Source organism: Gossypium arboreum, chromosome 10, assembly GCF_025698485.1.
Source record: "Gossypium arboreum isolate Shixiya-1 chromosome 10, ASM2569848v2, whole genome shotgun sequence".
Taxonomy (NCBI): Eukaryota; Viridiplantae; Streptophyta; class Magnoliopsida; order Malvales; family Malvaceae; genus Gossypium; species Gossypium arboreum.
In genome coordinates this window covers 116739542-116753952 of record NC_069079.1, presented here as the reverse complement: position 1 = coordinate 116753952, position 14411 = coordinate 116739542, and the positions used below count along the sequence as shown (strand labels likewise).

At 35.7% G+C, this 14411-nt stretch overlaps 1 protein-coding gene across 1 annotated transcript; it reads right to left on the bottom strand.

Annotated features, from left to right (window-relative positions):
- Positions 1 to 215: 215 nt before the first annotated feature.
- Positions 216 to 620, bottom strand: LOC108482640 (putative lipid-binding protein AIR1). The gene has a single exon (XM_017785763.2). The coding sequence runs from the start codon at positions 618 to 620 to the stop codon at positions 216 to 218; it is 405 nt and encodes a 134-aa protein (XP_017641252.1).
- Positions 621 to 14411: the final 13791 nt, after the last annotated feature.

The following is a 14411-nucleotide window of genomic DNA, read 5'->3' as shown; positions in this document are numbered from 1 at the left end:
CCATTCAAACTCATTATGATAAAATAGAATTTTTTGTTGAAATAAAATTTTCATTTTATTTAGAATAAAAATGAAAGGGAAGGTTGAAAAGCCTTCCTCAACTCATGAGCAACAATACAAAGAGTTAATCAGAAAGGAAACATAAAAAATGGAACAAATAAAAAACGGAAACTTCAAGACACAATTAAATCAAACAATGTGGGGAAGAAGGCTATTTAAGGGCTGCAAATGTATTCCGTAGCTACTTCTCTTCCACATTTATTGAGTAAGAGGCTCAATGAAATAGGAAGGTCGATGGGAATGTCCAACACATTGGCTCTGACAGCAGTGCAAAGGCAAACTGCAGCTTCAAGATCGACTAATCCTTCAATCACGCTGCAACATGGTTCTGTAGGTACGTTTCCGAGATTAACATCCACCAAACCCAACAGGCCAACGCATACACCGAGATTTAGGGGATTGCATGTACCGGGATGACCATGAGTGATTCTGCCATTATGGTACACATCTCCGGGGTGAATATAAACGGGGTTTTCGACATTGTGAGAGCTTACAAAAGCAAAGAAAAAAAGGTTAAGAGAAAGAACAAGAGCAGTTGATGCTTTAACATTAGAAGCCATTTCCCAAAAGAAAATTATTTGAAGTGATTGATAAAATGAGTTTTTTGTTGGTGAGAAATTAAGCTGAAACTGCCGATGAAGGTGGCGAAGGGAGCAAAGGGTTTTTATAGCTGGAATGTAAGAACTTTGAAGCCTTTTTAGAACTAGAAAATGGGAGGCACTAAGTCGGATTAATTGGAGAATCTTGGATCTTGGAGTATCTGTTTGGCTGGCAACTATATATATAAAATTCTCCCACGTCTATGATGGATGATATCTTTATCACTAGGCATCTTTAATTGATTTAATTAGTAACATGAGTACAATGTTGTTAATATATGTGTATATATATATTATATTTGCAGACATGCATGAGATCAAGCCTAATTAAGGTTGCTGTCATAAATATATATACATGTTAAAATCTTTGACCAGCTCAACGGGAGGCTCGAATCGGAGGAACCCACACAGGAAGTAAGGTTCCCGATTACTGCGTATAAAATATTTGCATTTCAAATGAGTCCCTGATTACGGTATTAAAAATTTGAATTATATGGAATTTACCAATTTAAATATTTACTCTCTGAAAAATAGATTAAATTTTGTAAATAGAGAAGTAGGATCACACGAGATTAGATAAAATATAATTAAAATATTTTATGCTTAGAGTTGTCATAGGCAGAGTCTTATCTAAGAGTTGCATAAATTTTAATTGTTGTAAAAATAATAAAATAAATATAAAATACTAAAACACATAACGTAAAAAGCAATGTTTTAAAATATTTTAGAGTAAAATAATATAAGAGAAGTCTAGCCTCAGATGTGATGTCAGTTTCGATGATAAAATTCATCATGGTTTGTAGATATTTTTTTACTTAATGATAAACTAGTTAAAGTGTAGAAATGCTTCAAATCACAAATTTTTTCTTAACTGTAAATTAGCAACAAGAACAACTTGAAATAAATCCTTGTGAGACGAATAACCCTTCGAGATAATCTTAAGACTTATCTCACTAACAACCTTACTAATTATTGCATTAAATCCCAATTAAGTTTCATGGAATCGACTTTGTACCAAACCTGTGAAGACACCAAAATCAAACAAAATTCACAACCATAAATAATATTTTATATCTATTTTTATTTCTTCTTCTTTTATTCAACTTAAGCATCTTATCGGCTTGTCTTGAGTGTCACCAGATCTTTTGATGTGATAAGAGATGACAACCCAAACACTCCACTCTGGTTACGCAAATTAATCACTACTCTAGATGGTACTAGCTCCATTTATAATCATTACGATCAATAGAGTATGCGAATAGGTTAGAACGACACTCTTTTTTTTTTTTACGCAAAGACAGATGACAACCTAAACACCTACTCAGGTTACTCAATCAATCACAATTCTAAGACTTTACTTAAGATCTAAATAACTAGCGAAGACGTGTAATCACAACAAATGTATATCAAGAAAATCCTTGAGCGATTTGAGATGCAAAATTTAAAACCAGTAAGTACTCCTTTAGCTACACACTTCAAACTCTCAATTTCATATTCTTCATAGAATGAAGAAGATGAAAGGTACAAGTCAAAAGTACCTTATTCAAGTGCAGTAGGAAGTTTGATGTATGCAATGGTATGCACTCGTCCTGATATTTCACATGCTATTAATGTTGTTAGTCGATACATGGTCAATCCCAGTAAGTTACACTAACATGCAGTTAAGTGGATTTTTAGATATTTGGCGAGTACTTCTAAAATATGCTTAGAGTTCAAAAGAACTCAAAAGGGTTTAGCCGGTTATGTTGATTCTGATTATGCAAGAGACTTAGATCGAAGAAGGTCTCTCATATGTTATCTATTTACTTTTGGGAACTGTGTCATTAGTTGGAAAGAAACACTTCAAGCTACAGTAACTTTGTCGACTACTAAAGCAGAATACATGGCAATTACTAAAGCAATAAAAGAAGCAATTTGGTTAAGGGGCTTGTTCAGTGAACTGGTAAGTGAAAAAGGGGCAACTATCATATACTGTGATAGCAAATGTTATACATCTCACCAAAGATCAAATGTATCACGAAAGAACAAAGCACATAGACATTCGTAATCACTTTGTTCAAGAGGTGATTATTAAGGGGATGTTCAGATTCTTAAAATTGGCACAGAACACAATTCGGCTGACATGTTGACAAAGAGCCTTCTAGTTTCAAAGTTTAAGCATTGCTTGGACTTGGTAAGTATCCGACAAGAATCAATTAGGCCAGTCACAGGGCTCAGCAAGGGAGTTGGTCCAAATACGGGTCAAGGTGGAGATTTGTAAGAGAATGCCTCTTATTTTGACCAAACAGTACATGACGCCCCAACGAGCAACAAAGCATCGTTCCGACAACGCGGCGGTCCTTCACGTCCCAACAATACATCAAGCCATGTCACAACGTGGCGATGTACAATCTAAGTTTTTTCATCTTCTTTTCCTAGTTAAATTATGTTTTAGTTCCTCACGTAAACTCTGATTAACCTAGAGTTATTATAGTCAAATATACTATGAATTTCATAGTCAAATATACTATGAATTTCAACCTATAAATAGGCCTTTGTCACTCTAGGTTTTGTACATAATAGAAATATTTAGATTGAGATGATTCTGTTATTTGTTTCAAAGGGTTTTTCTTGTGGGGCTTCGATTTTTCCTTTAATTCTCTTCATCTTTTGTACTCTCCTTTATTATAGTGAAATATCATTTTGCCCGTGGTTTTTTATCCTCATTTAAGGAGTTTTTCCACATTAAATTTTGTAAGTTCGATCTTTTTTGTTCTATTTTATTTACTTATTTGTTGCATACATGGATTAATTCCCTACAGTATCTTCAAAATATTAGGACATTCACTAATCCAAGAGTTTTGCTTCATTAAATTATCAACTCAAATATGACAAGTAACTTCACTGCCTTAATAGTAATTTGCAGTTTACACTACCAAATATTTCTCAGGTCATTCAACACATCATACTTCAACAAACACTATTCGTGCAAAATGTACATTTAAATATCTGATTTTGAAAGTGTTGAACATATACTCGATAGGTTTATACTTATTTTTTAAAAGCTTTTCAAAAGTTTCATAATCTCACACTTGAATATGTAATACTTAGAGAAAATAAAGAATTCATTTAACATAGATTTTTTTAAAGTAAATACGGCATAACTTTATAAAGTTAAAACCTGTAACATCACTAAGTACAAGATTATGTAGAGCATTACGGTAATCAAGATTAAATCTAAAATGGTCATCACAACTGAAACCAAAATTTATAGCTAATTGATGGGCAACTCGGTTTCTTAATCTATCCTTCAAACAATGATCCTCTTCCAAGAATAAACCAATTAAGGAGAAAACCAAGCCGACCAATTATTTTGGGCAACATAAACCAGTATCATTCGAGCATAGTCCAACCCAATCATTATGTTTTTCAAACCACCAATATCCTATAATTCAAAACCTTCGTTAGAATCGTTTTTGGATATTCTAAGAACTAAGATACTGTATAAGTTCATGAGCTGCTATGACATTATCAGTAATCATTCTATCAGGGACAGAGGTGCTTTGGTTATGACTAATGTAATGCAGAAGGATGTTATTGGAACCCACCCATTGTTTGAAAAGTCAAAAAGGGTGGGCACCGAAAGTAGAAAGTAAGATTGGTTGGCAAGTTGGGTTAAAAGTTGGCATGGGATAATTGCAATTTTAGTTCCTAATTGTATAGGGACATTGCAAGTTGATCCTTGAACCTCAATTATAAATAGGCCTAACCATTTCTTACTTTCTTCATCCCATAATTGTCATTCTCTACTTAAGGCATTATTCTCTCTCCCTATTTGTAAATTTCACTTGTATTTTTTGGAGTGAAATATATTTGGTAGTGCCCGAGGACGTAGGCAAAATTTGCTGAACCTCGTTAAAATTCTGGTGTTCTTTATTATTTATTTTGCATATTTTGTGAATGTGATTGTAGTGATTTATTGTGCTATTAAATTATGGTAGAGGGATATTCTGGCTAGGAAAGACTTGGTATTTAAGTGATCTTCGTGATCTATCTCTCTTTCCTGGGAATTGAACTTAGTGTGATTTTTCAGTACAATATTTTCTCTTTCACACGCTTTCGCGTAACAATTGGTATCAGAGCCAGATTCATACTTAGGGAATATGACCATTTATGGAACTATTCACGTATACGGAACTATTCACATATACCGTACTATTTACGTATATAGTACTATTCACGTATACAGTAGTTGGGATTGAGGAGAAAAATGGCAGCAGCATCGTCATCAGCAAGGACTACTGTGACAAATGCAAAATTTGAAGTAGAGAAATTTGACGATACCAATAATTTTGGTATGTGGCAATGTGAGATCCTAGATGTCTTATGTCAGCAAGAGCTAGATATAGCCCTTGAAGAAAAACCTGACAAGATGGATGACAAGGAGGGCCAAGATCAATAGACAGACGTGTGGTACAATCCGCCTATGTTTGGCCAAAGAGCGTAAGTACTGTCATGAGGGAGACATCAAGAAGAAGTTATGGGATACACTGGAAGAAAAGTTTCTAACGAAAAGTCTTGAAAATAGGCTTTATATGAAAAAAACTTTATCGATTCACGATGCACCCTGTATGTCAATGAATGACCATGTGAACTCATTCAATAAAATTTTAGCAGACTTGCTAAATTTGGATGAGAAATTTGAAGATGAAGACAAGGCATTATTGTTGTTGAATTCCTTTCGATGAATATGATCATCTTACCACCACATTGCTTCATGGGAAGGACACGATCACATTTGATGCGATCAGAAGTCGTTGTATAGATCTCGAGACTCGAAAGAAAGATAAAAGAGATCACAGAGATACAACCGCAGAAGTCTTAACAATAAGAGATCGTTCACACAGCAGCAAATCTGGTAGAAGGGGAAAGTCTAAAGGGAGACCCGCCAAAGATGAATGTGCCTTTTGCCGTGAAAAAGGGCATTGGAAAAAGAATTGTCCTAAGCTACAAAAGGGCAAGGCTATTTCTAATGCATGTGTAGTGGAGCATGATGAGGAGTCAGACTTTAGCTTGGTTGGCATGGCAATGGCATGTCAAATGGATGAGTGGATTTTGGATTCAGGATGTACTTACCATATGTGTCCTAATAAGGACTGGTTTTCTAGTCTTAAAGAGCTAGAAAGTGGAATTGTTCTTATAGGCAATGATAGTGCTTGTAAGACAATGGGAGTGAGTACAGTCCAATTAAAGAATCACGATGGCTCAATCCAAGTCTTGACAGATGTTCGCTACGTACCTAGCCTGAAGAAAAATCTCATCTCATTAGGGGCCCTAGAATCTAAAGGGCTCACAATCACTTTGAGAGATGGATTACTAAAAGTAGCAACTGGGCAATTGACGGTGATGAAAGGCAGAAGAAGAAATAACTTGTACTTTTTAAATGGAAGTACAGTTATTGGATCAACATCAACAGTTTCTACAAAAGATGTAGATTCAGAGGCTACCAGATTATGGCATATGCGATTGGGACATGCTGGTGAAAAAGCTTTGTAGACTTTGGCGAAGCAAGGCTTGTTGAAAGGTGCAAATTCTTGCAAATTGGAATTCTGTGAACATTGTGTTCTGGGCAAGTAAACGAGGATAAAATTTGGTCCAGCAATTCACAATACGAAAAGAATTCTGGACTACGTTCACAGTGATGTGTGGGGACCTACCAAAGTGGCTTCTTTGGGAGGTATGCACTATTTTGTTACTTTTGTTGATGATTATTCAAGAAAAGTATGGCTGTATCTAATGAAAAGAAAAAGTGAAGTTTTGGATGCATTTCTGAAATGGAAAAAGATGGTGGAGACTCAGACTGGTCGAAAGGTCAAACGACTTCGATCAGATAATGGCACTGAGTACAAAAATGATCCATTTCTACAAGTATATCAAGATGAGGGCATTGTGCGACACTTCACCGCTCGGGATACACCACAATGCAGAATGGGGTGGCAGAACGCATGAATCGAACTATACCGAGAAAGTTCGATGTATGTTGTCCAATGCTTGGATTGGGCAAAGAATTTTAAATGAGGCGATTATATATGCGTGTCATCTAATTAACCGCTTTCCATCACCGCAATAAATGGAAAAACTCCTATAGAGATGTGGACCGGTAAATCACATCGATTATGATTCTTTACATGTATTTGGTTCCACTGCATATTATTATGTAAAGAATCTAAGTTAGACCCAAGAGCAAAGAAAGCATTATTCTTGGGTATAACGATGGAGTAAAAGGATACCGCCTCGTGTCCCGATACAAGGAAGATTGTTTTCAGAGAGATGTGACTTTTGATGAATCAACCATGTTAAAGTACAAGGATTCACAAAAGGATGACAAAACCAGTAGTACTTTGCAGCAGGTGGAGCTTGAAAAGGTTAACGATGATCCAGCTAATATTGAAGAGACAAATGATGAAGAGGTTCCTACCCAAAAACCTCTACAACAACAAGATTCAATTGCATATAAGAGGCCAAGAAGAGAGATTCGTAAGCCTGCTCGCTTTGATGATATAGTGGCCTATGCACTTCCAATTGCAGATGATGATATTCCTTCTACTTACACAGAAGCAATAAGTAACCCTGATGGTGTAAAGTGGAAGCAAGCAATGAATGAAGAAATGCAGTCTCTTCATAAAAATAGGGCCTGGGAGTTGGTGACACTACCCAAGGGAAAGAAGGCAATTGGATGCAAATGGGTATATGCAAAGAAGGGAGGATTTCCTGGTAAAAATGAAATTCGATACAAGGCTAGATTGGTAGCAAAGGGTTACGCTCAGAAAGAAGGACTAGACTATAATGAAGTGTTTTCTCCAGTTGTGAAGCATTCATCTATACGGATTTTGCTAGCCTTGGTTGCGTAATATGATCTCGAACTAGTTTAACTTGATGTGAAGACTACGTTTTTACACGGTAATTTGGAAGAGGAAATCTATATGATTCAGCCAGATGGATTCAATGTTGCTGGAAAAGAAAATTGGGTTTGCAAACTGACAAAGTCGCTTTATGGATTGAAGCAATCTCCGAGACAGTGGTACAAGCGATTTGATCAGTTCATGAAAGGGCAAAGGTACACAAGAAGTAAATTTGATCATTGCGTGTATTTTCAGAAGCTACAAGAAGGAACTTTCATATACTTGCTCTTATATGTTGATGATATGCTAATAGCATCTAAGAGCAAAATTGAGATTGAAAGATTGAAGACTCAACTCAATCTCGAGTTTGAGATGAAAGATCTAGGAGAAGCTAAAAAGATTCTCGGCATGGAAATATGGAGAGATAGAGCTTATGATAGAGTTAGCTTGTCTCAGTAGTAGTATTTAAAAAAGTACTACAGTTAGCTTTGGCATGAACGAATGAGACAAAACCTATAAGTACCCGTTGGCTTCTCATTTCAAGCTTTCGTACAACTATCTCCTTCGACGAATCTGACGAGAATACATGTTGCAAGTTCCGTATTCTAATGCAAGGGTAGCTTGATGTATGCAATGGTGTGTACAAGACCCAACATTTCATAGGCAGTTAGTATAGTGAGCAGGTATATGCATAATCCTGGAAAAGGACATTGGCAAGCTGTGAAATGGATTCTACAGTATATTCAAAAGACCGTGGATGTTGGATTACTGTTCAAACAGGATAATACACTTGGTAAAGGTGTTATTGGGTACGTTGATTCTGACTATGCTGGTGATTTGGACAAGCGAAGATCAACCACCGGTTTTGTGTTTACACTTGCTGGAGGACCAATAAGTTGGAAGTCTACACTACAGTCTACAGTTGCGTTGTCAACCACAGAAGCCGAGTACATGGCTGTAACAGAGGCTGTAAAGGAGGCTATTTGGTTACAATGTATGACTAAAACCTTGGGATTGGTCCAGGAGCATATTAACGTGTATTGTGATAGTCAAAGTGCTATTCATTTAGCAAAGAATCAAGTTTATCATGCACGTACAAAGCATATTGACGTACATTTCCACTTTGTGCGGGAAATTATTGATGAGGGGAAAATTTGTCTTCAGAAGATCAAAACTGCAGATAATCCCGTAAATATAATGACCAAGGTGGTAACAGTAACCAAGTTTGAACATTGTTTGAACTTGATTAATATCCTGCAAGTTTAACAGTTGAAGAAGGCACTATCAAGTATTGTTGTCAAAGGCAGAAAGAATTGTGTGAAGATAAGATTATCCTAATCAAATATTCAAGGTGGAGATTATTGGAACCCACCCATTGTTTGAAAAGTCAAAAACGGTGGGCACCAAAAGTAGAAAGTAAGATTGGTTGGCAAGTTGGGTTAAAAGTTGGCATGGGATAATTGCAATTTTGGTTCCTAATTGTATAGGGACATTGCAAATTGATCCTTGAACCTCAACTATAAATAGGCCTAACTATTTCTTACTTTCTTCATCCCATAATTGCCATTCTCTACTTAAGGCATTATTCTCTCTCCCTATTTGTAAATTTCACTTGTAATTTTTGGAGTAAAATATATTTGGTAGTGCCCGATGACGTAGGCAAAATTTGCTGAACCTCGTTAAAATTCTGGTGTTCTTTATTATTTATTTTGCATATTTTGTGAATGTGATTGTAGTGATTTATTGTGCTATTAAATTACGATAAAGGGATATTCTGGCTAGGAAAGACTTGGTATTTAAGTGATCTTCGTGAGCTACCTCTCTTTCTTGGGAATTGAACTTAGTGTGATTTTTCAGTACAATATTTTTACTCTTTCACACGCTTCCGCGCAACAGATGTATTTATCTATGTTAACAAGAACTGTAGACTAAAATTTTTGAAGATCAAGGTACAAAAAGGGCTAATGGGTCTAAAGTTGGTTTTATATTTTCGATTTATCTCTGAAAATGAGAACTATGACAGTTTGGTCAACATGTATATGCAACTTTCCATAAGCAACTTAAAGACATATTTTACAATCTCTGGACCGACAACATAACAATAAGTTCAAAAGAAGTAGACATACTATCGTAACCAGGGAAAAGGCAAAAAAAAAAAAGTTTAGCCGGTCAGAATTCAACTAGAAATTCTTACGTGGTCCAAAAAAGTAATATTATATTCATTTATAATTTTAAAAAAACTTAAAAATCCACTGTAGGTCGGTTTACGTTCCATCTTGAAAAAGGTTCTAGACATTTCGTGCAAAAAGCATTGTTCATCTCGTGTAATGCAGGATTCGGAATTTCCTTTGAAGTTCAACCGTTTCAAAATAAAAAAGCTAAAATTCTTTACTAAATTTCCATTAATATAGATATAAATAAGACACTAGTACTTGCAAACTACTCGAGTTCGATTCAAAAAGATTCACAATCAATTTAATAATTTTAGAGTTGAGCTCAAACAATTCGAGCTATTGATCAAGTCAAATTCAAATTTAGTAATACTTAACTCGTAGGGCTTGTGAGTTTTATCAAAATTTTATATTATTAGATTACTGTACTTTCCTTAATATAAATTATTAACTTTAAAGTTAATTAGCAAGTCAAGTTAAAGCTTAAGTACAAAAATTAATAAACAAACTTAATAGTGCTCGAGCCTGAATAGCTCGAGTATATTTCGAACTGAGCTCAAACTTAAAAATAGATATTTAATTTAGCTTAAGCCAAATGTTGAGCTCGACAATATTCGGGTTTGACTCAATTACACCCGCACACCATCCTATAATCACTCCATGAAATTTCGCTTCCGCCTTTGCAAGACCAGACATGAAAAATTTTCGCTTTACTATCCCCCTTCACCAAGCCAGATTACTCTTGATCTCTGCTTCTAGTCAGTTTCTTGCTTATCATGTAGATCCCTCAATTCTAGCTTGGCTTGACGAATCAATGAGACATTATCCTTGGTGGATGTGCACTGCTATCTTATTGAGCCCTTCTATTTAGTAGCTTCATATCTCCAAATTGGCGCATATGCCATTGACTCAAACCTTGACCTTTGATCATGTTAATAGCACATTCTTGGTCCATAACATCTTAACATCTATAATCATTCTGCCTAAATGCCCTCTTTGCCCCATTCCCTCATCTCAATTTTCCCTAATATATCCAAAAGTATATTTATAATGCAAATTAAATTATAGAATTTAAAAATAAATAATAATAATAATAATAATAATACAAAAACAAAGTATATCTCAAGTGAGAAAGTTCTCATAAGGAGAAAGGATTGTATGAAACTGTTGCGTGGAAGCGTGTAAAAGAGTCAAATTATTGTACTGAAAAATCACACTAAGTTCAATTCTCAGGAAAGAGAGGTGGATCACGAGGATCATTTAAGTACCAGGTCTTTCCTAGCTAGAATATTCATTTATTGTAATTTAGTAGCACAATAAATCACTACAATCACACTCACAAAATATATAGAAATAAATAATAAAGAACACTAGAATTTTAACGAGGTTCAGCAAATTTTGCCTACATTCTTAGGCACTACCAAATATATTTCACTCCAAAAAATACAAGTGAAAATTTACAAATAGGGAGAGAGAACAATGCCTTAAGTAGAGAATGACAAATATGGGATGTTGAAAATGAGAAATAGTTAGGCCTATTTATAGTTGAGGTTCAAGGATAAACTTGCAAAGTCCCTATACAATTAGGGACCAAAATTGCAATTATCCCATGCAAAATTTGAACCCAAATTTCAGTGCCTTAAATTTTCTGATTTCCGGTGCCAAAATTCTGACACCCATATCTTTGAGAAATCAAAGACATAGGTAGCTGCCAATAATCTCCACCTTGAAGATTTGATTAGAATAATCTTATCTTCACACAATTCTTTTTGCCTTTGACAACAATACTTGATAGTTCCTTCTTCAACCGTTAAACTTGTAGGATATTGATCATGTTCAAATAATGTTCGAACTTGGTTGTTGTTAACACATTGGTCATCATATCTACGGGATTATTTGCAGTCTTAATCTTCTAAAGACGAATTTTCTCCTCATCAATAATTTCCCGCACAAAAAGGAATCGTATGATGATATGCTTTGTACGTGCATGATAGACTTGATTCTTTGCTAAATGAATAGCACTTTGACTATCACAATACACGTTAATATGCTCCTGAACCAATCCCAAGGTTTTAACCATACCTTGTAACCAAATAGCTTCCTTTACAGCCTCTGTTACAACCATGTATTCAGCTTCTGTGGTTGATAACGCAACTGTAGACTGTAGTGTAGACTTCCAACTTATTGGTCATTCAGCAAGTGTAAACACATAACTGGTGGTTGATCTTCGTTTGTCCAAATCACTGGCATAGTCAGAATCAACGTACCCAATAACACCTTTACCAAGTTTATTATCCTATTTGAACAGTAATCCAACATCCACGGCCTTCTAAATATGCCATAGAATTCATTTCACAGCTTGCCAATGTCCTTTTCTAGGATTATGCATATACTTGCTCACTATACTAACTGTCTGTGAAATGTCAGGTCTTGTACACACCATTGCATACATCAAGCTACCCACTGTATTAGAATATGAAACTTGCAACATGTATTCTCGTTCCGTGTTTTTCGAAGGAGATAGTTGTGCAAAGAGCTTGAAATGAAAAGCCAACGGGGTACTTATAGGTTGTCTGCTCGTTCATGCCAAACTACTGTAGTAACTTCTTCAAATACTGCCTCTGAGACAAGCTAACTCTGTCATGAGCTCTATCTCTACATATTTCCATGCCAAGAACCTTTTTAGCTTCACCTAAATCTTTCATCTCAAACTCGAGATTGAGTTGAGTCTTCAATCTCTCAATCTTAACTTTGCTCTTAGATGCTATCAGCATATCATCAACATATAAGAGAAAGAATATGAAAGTTCCTTGTTGTAGCTTCTGAAAATACACGCAATGATCAAATTTACTTCTTGTGTACCTTTTCCGTTTCATGAACTGATCAAATCGCTTGTACTACTGCCTCAGAGATTGTTTCAATCCATAAAATGACTTTGTCAGTTTGCAAACCCAATTTTATTTACCAGCAACCTTGAATCCATCTGGATGAGTCATATAGATTTCCTCTTCCAAATCACTGTGTAAAAACGCGGTCTTCACATCAAGCTGAACTAGTTCAAGACCATATTGCGCAACCAAAGCTACCAAAATCTGAATAGACAAATGCTTCACAACTGGAGAAAACACTTCATTGTAGTCTATTCCTTCTTTCTGAGCATAACCATTTGCTACCAATCTAGCCTTGTATTGAATTTCATTTTTACCAAGAAATCATTCCTTCTTTGCATATACCTATTTGCATCCAATTACCTTCTTTCCCTTAGGCAGTGTCACCAACTCCCAAGTCCTATTTTTATGAAGAGACTGCATTTCTTCATTCATGGCTTGATTCCACTTTTCACCATCAAAGTTACTTATTGCTTCTGTGTAAGGAAAAGGAACATCATCATCTGCAATTGGAAGTGCATTGGCCACTATATCATCAAAGCGAGTAGGCTTATGAATCTCTCTTCTTGGCCTCCTATATGCAATTGAATCTTGTTGCTGTAGAAGTTTTTGGGTTGGAACTTCTTCATCATTTGTCCCTCCAATATTAGTTGGATCATCATTAACCTTTTCAAGCTCCACCTGCTATAAAGTACTACTAGTTTTGTCATTCTTTTTTTGTGAATTCTTGTACTTTAACATGGTTAATTCATCAAAAATCACATCTCTACTGAAAACAATCTTCCTTGTATCAAGACACCAGAGATGGTATCCTTTTACTCCACCAATTATACCCAAGAATAATGTTTTCTTTGCTCTTCGGCCTAACATAGATTCTTTTACATGATAATATGCAGTGGAACCAAAAACATGTAAAGAATCATAATCAGTAGCAGGTTTACCAGTCTACATCTCCATAGGAGTTTTTCCATTTGTTGTAGCTGATGGCAACCGGTTAGTTAGATGGCACGCATATGTAGCTGCCTCAGCCCAACCCAGCATTGGACAACATACATCGAACTTTCTCCAGTATAGTCCGATTCGTACATTCTGCTACCCCATTCTGCTGTGGCGTATCCTGAATAGTGAAGTGTCACATAATGCCCTCATCTTGACATACTTGTAGAAATGGGTCATTTTTGTACTCAGTACCATTGTCTGATCGAAGTCGTTTGACCTTTCGACCAGTCTGAGTCTCCATCATCTTCTTCCATTTCAGAATGCATTCAAAACTTCACTTTTTCTTTTCATTAGATACACCCATACTTTTCTTGAATAATCATCAACAAAAGTAACAAAATAGTGCATACCTCCCAAAGAAGCCACTTTGGTAGGTCCCCACACGTCACTGTGAATGTAGTCCATAATTCCTTTCGTATTGTGAATTGCTGAACCAAATTTTACCCTCGTCTACTTGCCTAGAACACAATGTTCACAGAATTCCAATTTGCAAGAATTTACACCTTTCAACAAGCCTTGCTTCGCCAAAGTCTGCAAAGCTTTTTCACTAGCATGTCCTAATAGCATATGCCATAACCTGGTATCCTCTGAATTTGCATCTTTCTTAGAAACTATTGATATTGATCCAATAATTGTACTTCCATTTAAATAGTACAAGTTATTTCTTCTAGTGCCTTTCATCACCGTCAATACCCCAGCTACTACATTTAGTAATCCATCTCTCAAAGTGATTGTGAGCCCTTTAGATTCTAGGGCCCCTAATGAGATGAGATTTTTCTTCAAGCTAGGTACATAACGAACATCTGCCAAGAC

Excerpts from the sequence above, each read along its gene's own strand:
- LOC108482640 (XM_017785763.2), bottom strand. The coding sequence starts at position 620 with ATGGCTTCTAATGTTAAAGCATCAACTGCTCTTGTTCTTTCTCTTAAC.